Genomic DNA, 17667 nt, shown 5'->3' with positions numbered 1-17667 from the left:
TTCAGAAGTGTAGTGCCTGTGCTTAGGCTTTAGGTCAATAATGTGTTGCTTTATCATATAAACAATCAGTGGCGGCGTTTCAAGAAAACCTAGGGTATGGCAAAAATTCTTCGTACAAGAAGGCCATTTAAATAACGAATCTATGAAACCATTATATCCATATGTGTACATACTCCACCAACCTGTATAAAATCATATTATAATTGCACGGATGTACACTTACTGACAACAATACGGAAGTATTTGCAATACAAATGAAAAACAAAAATAGAAATCATGGTTGTTTAAAATGCTTTTCAAATGTTGTCATTAACTAAGTGCAACTCCAGCAACAGATAAACTTAAACAAGATAATATCAAAACATACTGTAACATCCCTTCACAAATCTTGTCATGACAGCCGCCAATAAACACTTATAAAAACACAATAAAGACTTTTAATGATGTGATAGAGCACACGTAGTTAACCCAGCCAGCTAACCAAAGACTAAAACACTAAATAAAACTCTTAGTAAAACAGGGCTAAATGCAAAAACAAGTCTTACCTTTTGTCGTCGTGCAGTTTTTATTCCACAAGTCGCCATATTCAAAAACGCGCGCAAATAATTAATACACTTCGACTGGGCTACAATTTCCCAGTGTAAGAACATGTTTATTTATCCACAGAGAACAAATCATATTACGTCTGGAATAATGTATGCAATATGCATTGCGCGAGTGTGGGGGAGAACCGTGAGTCTGTTTGAATGTTAAAACAAAAAACGAAAATAAATTTACTTGCGAAAATAAAGATTATAACAACAGCGGTCATCATGAAACCTCCTGCACAATTCAAGCTGCGCTGCAATAATGACAGGCTGATGACATCAAAGTACCGCGAGGGTGAGAAATCATGGGAAGAGTTTGCTTTCAAACCGCTCTCGCGGCACGTTGATGTCATCCACAAGTCGGTTCCTGTATTATAGCATGAAGTCGAGCACACGCGTAAATTATCCATATTAGTGATGTACCAATGTTTAGATATGTTCTACTGAAAATATTTAATATTATTTTTAATGAGCTTCATTATAGCCTGTTGATTTCTGGTGCTTTGTCTGACTGCTAGGGTATGGCAACTGCCATACCCTGCCATACGCAAACGCCGCCCCTGTAAACAATACCTATGTGAAAGTCAGCACTGAGCTCAGTCTCAACACACTTTCACTGGTATCAAATTTTCATGAGTCACATGATATGTTTATGTGATTTGTGAACAAATTTAATGGTAGTTAGTTTACTTAAATATTTTGAGTACTCTGAACTTGTCAGGTTTTACAGTGTTCTGTTAAGTTGTAAAATGTAGATATTTGAGTAAAGGAAACTACAAAAAAACAAAGCAATCAGTTGCCACAAAATATTTAACTAGCATTACTACTAGAGTTTAAGTTACATAAATTATATAATTTAATTTATATAACACTTAAACTAAGTTTAATTTTTATATATGAATAATTGAAGTTGTCGGTACTCAAAACTTTTGACTTGAAGTAAAGCAAAGATGAACAAAGCACTACATATGTATTTTGAGTTAAAGGATATTTATTTATAATTTACAGTTACTCAAAATAACTAGCTATAAGCTTACTAATAATATTTAAGTAAGCAAACTTACAAAAATAGAGGCAATCAGTTGCCTCAAAATTTTTTGAGTTAGTAGAACTTATCCGGGTTTACAGTGTACACTGTAAAAAAAATCCGTAGAAATTACAATGTTATTGCAGCTGGGTTGCCGGAAATTTACCTTAGATTTACGTTTATGTTATTTACTAGCAAGAGTTTGTTCAAAGTAAAATAAATTTTAAATATTAACAAGTCTTTATCTTTACAGAATAAAACTATACAATAACAGCCTCATGCAAAGCATTCTGGGAACCAGAAATCATAATCAACCTTTTTCTGTTTTTGCTTCAGATTTTGTTTTCCAGAATGTTTTGCTTGATGCTGTTTTTTTAGTTTTACTCTGTAAAGACAAAGACTTGTAAATGTTCATTTAACTTTGAACAAACTCTTGCCAGTAAATAACATAAATGTAAATCTACAGTAAATTACCGTCAACCCAGCTGCAATTTCCAAATTCCAAAATGGTTCCTCTATGGCAGGGTTCCCCAAATCTTACCCTGGAGGGCCGGAGCACTACAGAATTTAGGTCCAACCCTAATCAAACTTACCCACCTGTGATTTTCTAGTGATCATGAAGACCTTGATTAGCTTGCCCAGGTGTGTTTGATCAGGGTTGGAGCTAAACTCTGCAGTTCTCGGCTCTCCAGGGTAAGATTTGCGGAACCCTGTTAGGCATTGTGAAGCACCCACTGATCTATATAAATGACTTTTATTTTGTGCATGACGTCACAATTGTGAACCCACACAGCACCGCCATTTTGGTATGCACAAACATTATACGCATTATACGTAATGCATACGACGTTATCAGACTTTAATGATAAAATAGTATTTTACCAGTCTATTTTTTATCATATTTTATCCTCCTACACAGTTTTAGAAGAAACATCTAAGATCAGCATTAAATCTCCAGAGCAATGAAAGAGTAACCTCTAAGCCATAGATTATTACTTTGGGCTTGTTCTTGAAGTCGAACCTGTCTAAAAGATTAAATAAGAGGTTCTTACTTCAAGATTTAAGGTCCAATATTATGCACTTTCAAAATTAATAGATTATTTATTATTAAGATGTTCATGCAAAAACAAGCTGCACAACTTTAAACAACACCAAAAATGCAGGGTCAAATAGATACGAACCTAACCCATTGGGTTGTTTCAAACCAAAATGCTGGGTTGTTTTAACCTATTGTTGGGTCAAATTTTCTGGGTTAATTAACCCAACAGCTAGGTTTGTCCCTTTTAAACACAACACTTGGTTAAAATAACCCAGCATTATTTTTAGAGTCAAGTTTTTCTTCTTTCTGTAAATCAGAAATTTCTTATTAGTAAATGGGTAAATAAGATAACCAGGAATAGGTCTTCCTCCTGCTAAACTATGGGAAACACAACTGTATGATTTAACATTATTAAATCATTATGCTTCATGGCTTTAAATTTCTACAGAGGAACTAGAAGATTAAAAGGGGATGCTGTACACTTTGGTTGTTGAGTGGTAACTCAATGTCCGGTCAATGTTGTTAAAACCTTATAGGACAATAAACCAGTTGTTGCCCCGTGTACCACAGTGCTGCTCAGTATAGAATCCAGAAACAAATCACCTCTCACTTTCACAGGAAAATAAACGGCAGACAAGACACAATAGACTGCTTCTTATCTTAACACTTTTTGTCACATAGAAAACAAGTCTTTTGTTTTTAATTTGGAGTCCAAGTCAAGAGATAATTGGATACATGTCTCAATCAAGTTTTCATTTTTAGGGATTTTTATAATTTAATCGATTTCAGTCATGATCCGATTACTTAATAATTATCACTGCTTTCTGCAACAGTGGGCACGTCATCATATCTAAATTTCATGTAAAGGTTCAGCGAAAACCCATACTAAACAAAACGGTTACATATCATGTACCATTGCTTTTTGATTTATTAATTGCCTGGTGACTCACAAGACTGAATTTGACTTCAGTGCTCTTAATATTAAAATGTATGAGCGCCTTGCCTCATTGCAAAACACACCACATAAAAACAAAGACAATTTATTCTTATCAGATTTTCCTGATTTGCATATTAATTTTTCACGTTTGTCGGCAAAACATATCGACTGTGCACCTCGGGGCAGTTCTGCATTTGCAGATTGCAAAGAAATTGTTCATTAATATTTATGCTTTAGCTCTTTTCATTAATGCTGCAGTAAATTGTTATATGAGATGCGCAGGGTTGCGGCCCTCACAATCTGAGACATGAAGCATTCACATCCTGTAGCACAAGGACCCCCAATGCTTATCGGCTGGGGTCCCTGTACATTTGGCATGGAGCAGGAAAGACCCCGGCTCACGCAGAAGTGGCCCTTGTGGCATCTAAGTGAATCACACTTCACCCTGAGACTCTGATAGTAGATCTGGGAGAGGGAGCCGAGCGCTCGCATTGCACCTGCCCTACTTTGCTATGACTAATGTACCCGAGGTGTCCTGAATCTGTCCACTGGTTAGGCGGGAGGGGCGGGGAGGTGCAGATTCGGTCCCTTGGCTGGCCGTGGCTGCAGAATAGTGATGGATTTGCAGTCTCATTACTTGGGCACAGAGCCAGGCCAGGCCTGGACACATGCTAGCACACACATACATACATACATCCAGGTAACAGTCAGCAAGATGCAGCATCAATTAGCAATGCTGAGTGGGGGTATGACGACGCAAGGGGATCTGCATATAACTATAAAATGACACTGCACCCTTCAAAACTAAGGCTTTTTTCTGTAATGGAAATTCATAAAGTTGATTAAATAACATGCATTAAAGGAGAAATGATTGTCTTTATTTTTCTCCCTTTCAGAGATTACCGCAGCACTTCTACACGGTGAAAACGTTCAGTCGTTTCTATGCATTAAGCAGCAGAGGAATTCTGTGGTAAACATCATCATCAACTTCTCTCAGCAGGTCTACTTCAACAAACAGTGCTCTGCAGTGATATATCGTCCTAATGATGTGCTTGAGGACACTGAGTAAAATACTGAAGTAATAAAACCTCACACATGTTCATTTGCCTTCTTCGTGCGACAGTAATGTGAACTTAATAAGCAAAGCCATCACGACCTTAAGATTGTTTTTTTACTTAAAACATCATTAGAGGAATATCTAGCGACTCGGAAGAAAACAGACCGGAGAACGGGACTGTGCGGAAACGCATAATGTATACGTTACAATGAGTGTTGAAAAATGACTTCTTGCGTAAGGTGATTAAACATGCTCTAGGATGGTACAAATCTAATCTATTTGTTTTCTGGTAAACCAACACATTGGCTTATCTACCAGGAACATGTGGTTAAATTACGCTCATGAATCTAATATTCTGCACACATATTGATTCGTTTCTTATTACGAATCAAACATGACTGCAGTGATGGGGCAGAGATGAAGTTTTTGTTTAATGTGATTTAAGCCCAAAATACTTCAATTGCTTTTTCAATGATATAACATTCAACAACTTTATTAGATACACTATAATGGGTGTTTTCAGAAAAGCTCTAATTACAGATATAAACAGAAATTCTGAAGCTTTGGATAGGAACTAAACTAAACTAAACAAAACATTTATAAGCTAATTTAATTTCCAATCAATACAACTTTTGGCCAAGTTGCTCTTTTATTCAACATTCCTGTTTACATTTAGCAGAAAATGAAATAAAAAAGAATATTAAATAAAATCATTAAAATTAGTTTCTAACATTGACTTTTCTATTTGTTTTTGTTCTATGTTTTCCAAATTAAAAATTCATGTATTATATATCAGGTGCATATGACATTGCTGTGTATTCTGCTCATTTAATCTAGCTGGCTACATAAATTTGTTTATGGATGAAATAATTGGGGTACTTTCCAAGTAATTTTGTTAATTAAATTGACAGTTAGATAAAAAATGAAATGCTTCATCAAAGATTTTAGAATGATATTAACAAATGCTCTCGGCATGTATTATATGTTTATTAAATACTTTCGCTTCAAATCTGCTTAGTTTCAGCCTCACTCAGAAATACCAGTTTGTTGATAGAATCTTGGTTTCAGCAAAGTCATCAAAGGGCAAAGAAGACGAATATGAAATGACCATTGATCACATTCAAACTTGTGTCCCTTATGAGTACTTGGACCTGAATAGAAACTGAATGTTGCAGCTATCGCTCCCGCTAATGTGTGGTTTAGTGTCTTTATTTTTACATTTTGAATTCATCATTTCTATTGCATCACTCCTGATTTTGCAAATGTTTACTATGTTTTGTCCAAGGAAGTGGTCCTTGTCCAAAAAGTTTGCATGCACTTAAGCGAAGGTATACTAGGGCTGTCTGCGTACGCACGCCATCCGCATGATGTCATTTCCTTCATCAGGAGGGTCCGCAGTTGTCTGCGTGCTGCCCAAAATTTGAGGCTGTGCGGACACTCCGCTTAAAACAGTGCATGAAAATATTAAGAGCGGACACTCCACTAAAAATAACACAAAGGCAATAGACAGCATTTGCACACACACCATTGTCTTTTCTTCTTTTATTTTAACTTTTTCCAAGAACAGAAAGCTGTGGAGAATTTCGTCACCATAATGTTTGATTCCTGTTCTTTGTTTTTTTGTTGTTTGTTCTAAACTTTGTTTGAAATGGTGAATCCGCTACTTTTCTTCATCTATCCTACATTTTTAATGTACTGTAAATGTCGCAAATCAGTGCTGCCTGGTAGAGTAATCATTTGAATAAGAAATCATTTGTATTGAGTATGTGTCGAATACGGCCATCCACATGTAGCCGCAGTGAAACCCATGTGAGCTCACTTTGAAAGCTGCGTAGGCGCGGGTGAGGCGGATGCAGAAAAAGGTATACCGGGCCCCTTTAGGGGTTGTGCACACCAAAACTTTTAAACGCGGCTGCAAAACGCGTGGAGGACGCCGAATATCAGCTGTTTTTCAGCTGAGTGCCAGCTTTCTTCAGCCGAATGCTCTGGTAGCTCTGATACTTCAGCTGTGAGCCAGCTCTCGGCGCTCAGCGCGGAAAAAATGCTGCCGCGGGAAACGCGCGCGTTGACAAATCTGAACTTCGGCGGATTTCCACGCCGCGTTAACCAATCAGGACCTTGCTGTAGTAGTGACGTGATTACAGGAAGCGAGTGGAGTGGTGGAGTCTCAGCGGAGTCGCAGAACCCCTCCCATGACGCGCATTTCCGCGTGAATTTCTCGAATGACTAGAATTTCACGCGCAAATGAAGCGAGTGAACAGTGTTCAAGCGTCCAACTACGTGCGAATAGCGCGTTTTTGCCGCCTGTACCGCGGCTGGTGTAAATGCAGCATAAGAGGTTTTGGCAAAGTGAAATTATGGAACCCAAACATAAGAGCCTGACAGCAAAAATTCTCATTTCTAAGAAAACATGTCAGACGCATTAGATGGCTTTGCATCTAAAGTCTTCAAATATCTATGATGTATATTAAGATGAAATTAAAAAATAAATAAAATGTTTCAAAATTAAAAAAGAACTAAGGTTGAAAACTGAATTTTTTTCAGAACACCTTTAAATGCATTAGAGTGTCCAGTATAACTTCACATATATTCCAAGCCCAACTCGCAGACAACTAGGCCACGCAAAAACAGCCGGAAAAAGCTCAAGGTGCTACGCACAGCTGTGAATTTTTATATCTAGTACAAAGTGCTCTGAGGGCTACAGGCTTCTACAGAAAAAGCACACTGCAATGCCTTAGACAGGTCAGTTAATGCAGATTTCTCTCAGAAAAATACAACTCGGCCACAGTCGGCTTTGAGTCCTGGCCTGCCCCAGCCTCTCTCATATCTCTCATGCATACGAGAGCTTTTCTCTGCTCTCATCTCAATGCAGTCAGAGGGATAAAAAAGCTCTAATTGATTTCTAAATCCAGCCTATTCTCAGAGATGAACAAACCTAAAATCTCCATTTTGATGAATGTGCTGATTGCGGTGGTTTTCAATTATGATTATAAAAAACTATCTTCAAAATATCGTCAGTTAATCGTCACATAAGTACCACACAACAACTTTGTTCCACATTTCTGATTTGAACTAATGGATTCTTAATTTCCTTAACTATAAATAGCAGCCACTATAGGAAAAAAATCTGTTTTCTTTCTTTGTTGCAACATTTTTTAAGTTATAGAGCACGTAAGACGACAACAAAACATGTTTCTGAGGTAAACAGGTAGGTGCAGCATCTACATGGCCTGCTGTAACTGGACGCTGCCTGCTAGCCAAACCCTCCCTGACCCCCTTTGAGGAAAACAACAAATCGGAGGCATCATAGAAAAGCCTAACAATACCCAAAACCTGTTTAAAACAAAGCCCATTTAAATCCATGCTAAAGCAGTACAAAGCCACATCTTGGCACAACAACAAACATTTCATAATGTGATTTACAGTAACAATTGTCAAAATCCACCATCATGGATCGTACAGCCCAAATCAGTCAAATTTTGATAGACCTTGACAAAAGAAGAAACATATCAAATAAATAACTAAATTGTGATGCACGGAGAGAAAACTGCGTGGCCATATCAGCAGTATTTCATACATGACTGGCCTCATAAGATACTGGCAAGCTTTAACAGCAGTATGGAGCGAGCAGCAGGTCATGTTCTATATATGGCAGGACTGGATTGCAGTTGGAGGCGGGAGCCAAGCACAGCCTCCATAATCCTTCAAACCAAACGTGTAAATGTACAGTTCCTCATCCTAACCTAATACTAATCAAAATGCATATGGGACACAGACGTGTTACGATACAGATGGACTGCGCCTCTCTCTCTGTGTGTACAGAACTGTGAGAGGATCATGGAGGATGGCCGGGCTTGACCAGACTGGAGCAGACCAGTCTGAGATATCACAGCATGGTTAAGCTGCAGATGGCTGTGTGAGGTTTTAGCAGGATCCACGTGGAGACAGGTAACCAGTACCAACATGCTACATCTCTAGGAAACAATACACATGGGTAAGATTTAAAAGATTGCAAGAGATGGAGTGGCTGGTGTAAGGGCTTGTCTTCTTCAGAGAGAGTTAATATGGTTTAGGATGTTAGATGTACAAGGAGTAGCAACAACAGCAGCAGCAGCAAATGGCTCTGTGATTTAGACCATAACCGCACTAATAAATAAATGTGGCACACATGGGACTTACAAAGTGATCTTGGCAATTTAAAACTAATGATAAAACAGCACACAAAATGCTGAATTCATGAATAATCAGCAGTAAAGTTTTGCATAAGGATTGCATGAGGACAGAGACTAATAACTCCATGAGCTATAACTCTTTTGTTCTAGAAGAGTATGCATGCATATAGTTTCACAAGGGATCATCAGTGAGAAATTTCCATACATGATGAGTTATGCAAGTTAAACTCATTTTTCAGCAGTCTGCCCTTCACCCAAACAAGCAAGATGTCATATGCATTAGGGGTGTGGCTATTTTTTCACTAATATTTTCATCAAAATTTAAACTGATCAGCATTCAGAGCAAGTCTATTAAAAAGGCAGTGGTATGAGGTTAGTGCAATTATTTTCTATGAACCAAAATCCACTCTGAATGAATATACACTCACCTAAAGGATTATTAGGAACACCTGTTCAATATCTTATTAATGCAGTTATGTAATCAACCAATCACATGGCAGTTGCTTCAATGCATTTAGGGGGGTGGTCCTGGTCAAGACAATCTCCTGAACTCCAAACTGAATGTCAGAATGGTATTTTAGGCATCTGCTTCAAATTGGTTTCTTGAACATGACAGTAAGTTCTAAAATGTGTACTAAAATGGCCCCCACAGTCACCAGATCTCAACCAAACAGAGCATCTTTGGGATATGGTGGAATGGGAGCTTCGTGCCCTGGATGTGCATCCCACAAATCTCAATCAACTGCAAGATGCTATCCTATCAATATGGGCCAACATTTCTAAAGAATGCTTTCAGCACCTTGTTGAATCAATGACACGTAGAATTAAGGCTGTTCTAAAGGCAAAAGGTGGTCCAACACAGTATTAGTATGGTGTTCCTAATAATCCTTTAGGTGAGTGTAAATACACAAAGGACTCAAGTCCAACGCAAATGAAACACAACTGAAATAAAATCATAACACAATCCATAGAGCTGGGGAAAAAGTCGATTATTAGATGCATCTCGATGTGGACGTTGACGATTCTGAATTTATTCACAAATCGATTTTTAAAAGTTAGTTTACAAAATAACAATGTGACGCTATTCCAACCAAAAGGCGGACACACGGACAGTTTAGAAAGTGCAACGAGCAGTAGAGAAAAAAACATCCAGCCCAGTTTGACTAATTCTAAACTGCAACGTAAACAAAATTCATTTTAGGATGGTCTTCCTCTGCCTTTTCTCTGTTCAGTGAGCGTTAGGGAGAAAAAGTGCCGTTAATTCACTGTAACGCATCTGACTTAAATAATAAAACTTTTTTATTAAACTGATCAAAACCAGTTATAGATTTCTGTAAAATATGCACATAGTTTGTTATCTAGACGGAGGTGCTAGGAGCGCTGCATTAGACAAAATGGCATATACAGTAATACTGCCAAAACCACTGCTCCTTAACGCAGATGTATAATGATGATGATAAGACGATGTAGCAGTCTGTGGAAGTTACTGCCGGCTAATATGTAGAATTAATGAGTCGCGTTTAATTTTTTTACTTGTTTTAATGTCTGACAACAGAAACAGAACATATATGTAAATGAGAATGGCTTTATTAAGCACTTAGTTGCATTAAAATACAGTACATGACAGGTCAGAGACTAGTAGCAATAGTGCCAACACTACTCTGACTTCGAGCACAAATGCGACGTAGTGTTGTCACAAATATGCCAATTAGCATGTCGAGAATTGATTCTGAATCGAATCATGAGGGTCCAAATGATTCCTGCCCCTACAATCCATACATCGATACATCGGCAGGACCCTGCTGTGTATGTAGACACACAACAAAAATTCAGAGAAAAAAGCTCATTCCACATTGACCATTTGACTGAATTGTTATGGATTCCAATTAAAACAACCCACATGAAATCAATTACTTTTTAGCCCATATTTTGAATGATTATATAGGGGCTTCAACTCTATAGATGGTTTTAGCAGCCCTATGAGTCATTTATTTCTGATAACAAGCAAAATAAACAACAAGTACATTAACTTGTCATAATTACAATATCCACCTTATTTCATACAAATTTGAGTTGAGAAACATGCAGTTATTAGTGAAAAGGTACAGGTTTGAAAAGATACAGGAGGTCAGACATTGGGGCACACAGACTCATTCAATATTATTATTATTATTTTAAAATGTCGAAATGTGGAATAATAAAGCCATCGAAAGGTTTTTAAGTTCTTTAGAAGCATAAAGCCAGTCAAGTGTGTCTAAACTTTGGGAAGTACAAGTCCATTTGTGAGATAGATGTAAAATGAGAAAATTATCAATGGGGTCATAACAACTTAATGGGATAGCTAGCCCAATAAAGGAAAATATAAAAGAGACGGTATTAGTATTAGAATATACAAAACCTGCAGAAAGTTATGCAGAAATATTAGTATTTGACAGGCAGATACTGTAAGCCAAGAATCTATTTTGAAAACTGTTAAACCAACTAAGCATAATATTGGAAAACTGAACCATGTTGATACGAGAATATGGACCTTTATAAATAGAGAATTCCTAATAAATTTACTATATATATATATATATTAAATTGCAATACATATTAGCCACACACAGTACATAATATTTGATCTGACTAGACAAACAGGCCTTCATCATGTCCAAACTCTTTTAAATATTCATTTAAATGCATTACTGCGAGTCACTTTCCCCCTGTTAGTCAGCTATTATATCAATGCCACAGTCATATTTGTCATGCTATCGCTTGGCTTGACAAACCCTGTCAGTCATCTTTAGTAGAGCAAATCTGTGGAACTCCGTACAACATTACTGCCTGACTGTGAGATGATTGCTCATCTTCTTCCTTCCTTTAGAACACTACACAAACCCAATATTTAATACCAAATGCCAAGTTTTTGATATCATAAACGCAATTCCATTACATGTGCCCTTGAGCTTTGACAGTGGGAGTATCGTAAAAGTCTGAAGCTCGTAAAATACTTTAAGCAGCACTAATTTTTGTGCTTTGGCGTTTTACCTGTGGAGGAGAGGTACAGGTCGTGGATCAATAGAGGCCAAATCTTGGCATCTCTCCATAAAAGACTGCCAGCTAGCAGGACTCATGGGCAACTTCCTGAATTTATGGAACAGTTGGCCCTGCATGGCTCTAATGCGGTGTTGTTGTGTTCCCATTTTTTGTCTGAAGGGGCAGCCCTGGCTCACTTTTGATGCCCTTGGTGATAAGACATAATTAAAGGGGGGAAAAGCATTTAAAAAACGCAATTGTTCATTGTAGGAATGAAATAATGCTCCAGCCTTTGTTCATCGAAGTCAACACAGGTTAAAATGCTGACAAATACAGTTTCTGAACTGGTCAGCAGGTAAGATATATTGATCTTGACTGGAATGACCAAATTTAGATATGCATATCTATGAAGAGCTTACATGCAAAACCCTCTATGTGCGTCTGTCATGTTTTCTTGTAAATTAGAATTTTTATCAGGCTCTAACATTTAGGTTAAGTAATGGCACTTAAATGGCAATAAAAAGGTTATTGGTCAGTTATTAAAATGCCTTATTTTCACAAATGTCACTTTAGTCAATTTATTGGTATTTAACAAATTAACAAATACAGTGACTGTCTTACACCGCAAAACCCTCTAAGTACAGGCAGAAATCTGCAAATGTCTCCAGTCACTCTTCTCCTTTCTGAATGTAGGTAAAAAAGTTGATCAATATAATAATATATTCAATAAACCTCCTTTAACTGGGTAAAAAAACTCTTGTACTTAGACGTATGCGCCGTTAGTCCAATAACTTATTTCCGTAAACTAACTCACTGTGCGTTCACACCAGACGCGTATGAGGCGACAAAAACGTGCTATTCACGCGTAGTTGGACGCTTACACATTTTGTGTTTACTCGCTTCATTCGCCCGTGAAAGTCACGCATGAAATTCAGCTTCCTGTAATCACGTCACTACTAAAGCAAGGTCCTGATTGGTTAATGCGGCGCGATTATCCGCCAAATTTTTCAACTCGTGTACCGCGGATTATGTGTTTGCTCAATTCGCGCTGCGCCATGCCATTCCCGCGTACTTCGCCGCAGGATGCCTATTTGCGTCTTTGTATTGACTTTACATGTAAATCACTCGCGCTTGCCACCTCTTCCACGCCTGATGTGTACGCACCATTAGAATACTTTGCTAAAAAAAAAAAAACTGTTTTGTGCTGAACAGCCCTGAGGCTGGGATTATAGTATTTGATGAATTTATAATTTGTGCTGACAGCATTCGGTCAACATCATTGAGTACGTTTACATGCACAGAATAAGCGGATAACTATTAAAAATCTGCTTATTATAGAAAACTGTTTTCATGCGTTTACATGCAAATCAATAAACCGGCTATGCAGACAACTGCGTTTACATGGGACTTGGAGAATTATCAGTTTTCTCGCAGGCAGTGACGTCACCATCTATAGTACATAATAGTCGATCAAAAAGCCGACGGCATACTGTATCTGTCTTAAGCTATATTGTTGTATCTCTTCTCGTGTCTGCAGAACCTGTAAATGTAACATAAGCTTCTATTTTAACAGTTTCTCTGCCAACTGCTTTAGTCGAGCGGAGACTTTTATGCATTACTTTGCACTTACTTCCGCGTGTGACGTTTATCTTTCATACGCGGAGACATGCGCACATGGACTTAACCGTGAGAATGCCGGTTAAGGTGTTTACATGCCACGCGAAATCGGCGTAATGAGCAAAAAACTACCTGTGCCGATCGGTTTTTGCTTACGCCGTTTATGGGCTTTCCCCGATTAAAGAAAACCGTTTAACGCGTTTACATGACCCCACGTGTTATCAGTTTATTAAGCATAATCGGCGTAAGACTGTGCATGTAAACGCACTCATTATCTCATTTTGACGAAGGTGGCATTTAGCGACTTTTGCATCTACTGTAAGCTCTTCATGTTTCTGCAAATGTTTAAGGCACATTTTCTCCGACAAAACAGTGCAAACTGCATTTAATATCCACTTGACTAAAAAATCTGAGAGGGGACATGAATTGCCATTTTCTTCACAATCCTAAAAACAGCACTAATTCAGTTTCCATCCAGTGACACTTTATACGTCCCCAAAACATTACTGGCGAAAGATTTCTGATGCACAACACAAAGCAAGATACAACATTAGCTCAATAATTCTATTACAGTAAGGCTACTCAGACTATGGCTAAAAGCTAAAACCACCCACTCCAAATGAAAAACAAAAAAGCAAATCTATGGCTAAAAAGCTAAAACCACACATTACGAAAATGCTAAACTATAAAAGCAAAACACCTTTTTCTGACTTCTTCCTGCACCTTCCTACTACATGCTGCATATAGCAGAAATAAATATAGGTGTGATTTGCAGCTTATTGACATATTTTCAGTAAGAGCGTTGGTGGCTCGCTTCATAAATATGTATATGGAAGTCTTGCTCGATTTCACCCCTATCCCCCACAAATCTGAGATGTAAATGACTGTCTGGCGTCCCCTTCTCTGGATATTCACATCTCCCACTTTTCTATCCGTCATGTTTTACTGCAGTCCTCGACGTCAGGCTACCAGTGCACCTTCCGATATGAATTTTTTCACACAGGTGAGCATGCAACACTGTGGCAAAAGGAGTCTTATGGAAACTTACCAAAACACCCTGCAATGCACTTGCGGTCCTCAATGTCACTCGAACAGCTTTCAATCAGAATTTTTTGAACATCGTGGCAATAGGTGCCCTATGGGAAACGTTACGAAATTCCCAGCAAATCAGTTGTGAATCTGCATGTGTGGATTTGAATAAAGCGAGCAATCAACACGTCCCCAACAGAGACGATTAGGACAGCGCTGATAAGATTAGCACGCAACAATCAACGTAATTTCATATACAGCTCCACAGCAATTAAGACATTTGCGTGTGATTATTTGTTGATGCAATTTAAAAGCTCTGCGGTTTCCCATAATTAGCCAAGGTGAGGATTGGTGAGGAAAAGCAGCCTTGCTTTGATTAGAGACAGAGCTGCTGTACTCAGAGAGAGAGAGATACCCTACCTGCACTGTGCTGTCTGCTCAGGCTGCGTCTGTTTACTGCACCCATGGGAAGAAAAGGGGAGAGGGGAGAACAAAACAAAACAGAGACAGATGAACATGGTGCGTATAAATGACAAAAAGGAAAACCAGTGAAGTGGAGAGAAAATCAAAAAAGGTCTACATGGTAACAAAAACAATGGCTTGTGGCAGTTTGAAGATGACGATGCATAAGTGCATATGTTTGTATAAACGGAAGATAAAAACATAGACTCAAAAAAATAGACGTAGGAGAGGAAGGCTGCATTGGATTTAATTCAGTGCCATCCACAATACATTTCATTTAAACACTGAACAAAATGTCAGGTGCAACAGGTCAACGAAAATAGGTTTAAGCAATTTTCAACAACCGCACACTATTTAAATGATAAGCTATCTGCTAGACTTAAAAGGTATTGAGTTTTAGAATTAAATTAGGATAAATACAAAACGGCAAAGTGTTTTAAAAAGGGGTCCCGACTGCACTATGTGCTAAACAAAGCCAAATACAATTTACCAATTTTCACAGACCTAATTACAGGCGACAGGGAGGAAATTATATTTAAATATATATGACAAAGTGAAGAAAGGATAAAATTAATAATTGCTATTTGCTCATTCGGTTATCTAGATTGTTTTACAGGATTTATAAAACAGTGATGAGAAAAGCAGGAGTTTGAGAACGTGTTTGGAAAATGTGTGTTTGAAAAGAAACAGGCTTTGAGTCTGACAGGGTGATGGAAAGGCTTGAGCGTAAGACAGGAGATGCTAGAGGAGGCTGTGGGTGGGTGACTATGTCACAATGTGGTGTGGATAGAAAAAGCTCAAGAAAATATTACTGCCAAGAATAACAAGGGAACTCGAAACAACTGCCGAAATGGTAATTTTGCCCAAGCGTTAAAAGAAGAAAAATTCATCTCAGTGGTGAGGCTGGTCCATATATCATTACTCGTCCAGTGGTTAATGCAAAAAAATTTAACTAACGTTTTTTTCTCGCCCAAACCCCATTCACATAAAATATATAGTCTACATTGTTTTAGGCTTTAAGACATAACCAATTGCTTACTGTGATACTTTGACAAAGGTGTATTTGTCAGTTTAAGCGCATACATAAGACATAAACATGAACTCATTTAAGCATTAACGTGCGCTATTGGTGTGTATGGCTGGGTTTTCTTTTAAACGTGAAGCGAATCTTTTCAAAAGTCGCAAAAAGGAAAACAAACAAATGCGAATCAGGTGAGTTTCCATCAAGTTGTTTAGAGCGAATGACGGTGGTATTAGTAAGTTATTAATTTATTAGCAGTGCAGCTTTTAATTGCCCAACAAAATTTTATGCAAAGAAGAAGAAATGCAGCATTTTTTATTCAGGCACTAGCAGCAAGGGCATTATGACGACGTGGGGCCCCTATATGGTAAAGAAAACTTAAGTGGAAACAGCTAGACGATCAGTCCTGTGGGTTTAATGTTTGTTACATCTGAATTTATTCTGCAAACTTTTTTACAAATGAAGGGATTTTTATTTGAAATTTGGCATTTCCATCACTCATTTCTTATTCGATACTTTAAAATGCATTCACAATGATCATAAAATCATGGTGATGGAAAAAAAGCTTTATGAAACACGTCAAATTTTCAAGTTTAGGTTAATCTACTCATCATACAGTAAAAAAGATCACTTCAATAATAAAAATGGGGCTGAGTTTTGTTGTAAAAACAGTGCAAGCAGAAAAAGAACAACCAATCTATATTATATTCAGTGAGGAAAATAAGTATTTGAACACCCTGCTATTTTGCAAGTTCTCCCACTTAGAAATCATGGAGGGGTCTGAAATTGTCATCGTAGGTGCATGTCCACTGTGAGAGACATAATCTAAAAAAATCTAGAAATCACAATTTATGATTTTTTAACTATTTATTTGTATGATACAGCTGCAAATAAGTATTTGAACAACTGAAAAAAATCAATGTTAATATTTGGAACAGTAGCCTTTGTTTGCAATTACAGAGATCAAATGTTTCCTGTAGTTTTTCACCAGGTTTGCACACACTGCAGGGAAGATTTTGGCCCACTCCTCCACACAGATCTTCTCTAGATCAGTCAGGTTTCTGGCCTGTCGCTGAGAAACACGGAGTTTGAGCTCCCTCCAAAGATTCTCTATTGGGTTTAGGTCTGGAGACTGGCTAGGCCATGCCAGAACATTGATATGCTTCTTACAGAGCCACTCCTTGGTTATCCTGGCTGTGTGCTTCGGGTCATAGTCATGTTGGAAGACCCAGCCTTGACCCATCTTCAATGCTCTAACTGAGGGAAGGAGGTTGTTCCCCAAAATCTCGCAATACATGGCCCCGGTCATCCTTTCCTTAATACAGTGCAGTCGCCCTGTCCCATGTGCAGAAAAACACCCCCAAAGCATGATGCTACCACCCCCATGCTTCACAGTAGGGATGGTGTTCTTGGGATGGTACTCATCATTCTTCTTCAAGGTTCTATTTTGGTCTCATCTGACCACCTGACTTTCTCCCATGACTCCTCTGGATCATCCAAATGGTCATTGGCAAACTTAAGACGGCCCTGGACATGTGCTGGTTTAAGCAGGGGAACCTTCTGTGCCATGCATGATTTCTAACCATGACTTAATGTTTTACCAACAGTAACCTCCTCCCGTGTAGTTCTGGGCTGATTTCTCACCTTTCTTAGGATCATTGAGACCCCACAAGGTGGGATCTTGCATTGAGCCACAGTCCG

General features: G+C 38.2%; 1 protein-coding gene across 2 annotated transcripts in view; it reads right to left on the bottom strand.

The window, feature by feature from the left end:
• Positions 1–17667, bottom strand: part of ccser1 (coiled-coil serine-rich protein 1) — a 96805-nt gene that overhangs the window by 16663 nt on the left and 62475 nt on the right. Inside the window, exon 10 of one of the 2 annotated variants that reach the window (XM_065247186.1) lies at positions 14904–14939. The exons of the other annotated variant lie outside the window; for it this stretch is intronic. Within the exon in view, the coding sequence (XP_065103258.1) occupies positions 14937–14939 (3 nt within the window). The 3' untranslated portion in view covers positions 14904–14936. The remainder of the gene's footprint in view (positions 1–14903; positions 14940–17667) is intronic. 2 annotated transcript variants of the gene reach the window in all.

This window comes from Paramisgurnus dabryanus, chromosome 11 (genome assembly GCF_030506205.2).
Source record: "Paramisgurnus dabryanus chromosome 11, PD_genome_1.1, whole genome shotgun sequence".
NCBI lineage: Eukaryota > Metazoa > Chordata > Actinopteri > Cypriniformes > Cobitidae > Paramisgurnus > Paramisgurnus dabryanus.
The sequence above is the reverse complement of the archived record's forward strand: the minus strand, read 5'-3'. Positions and strand labels throughout refer to the sequence as shown.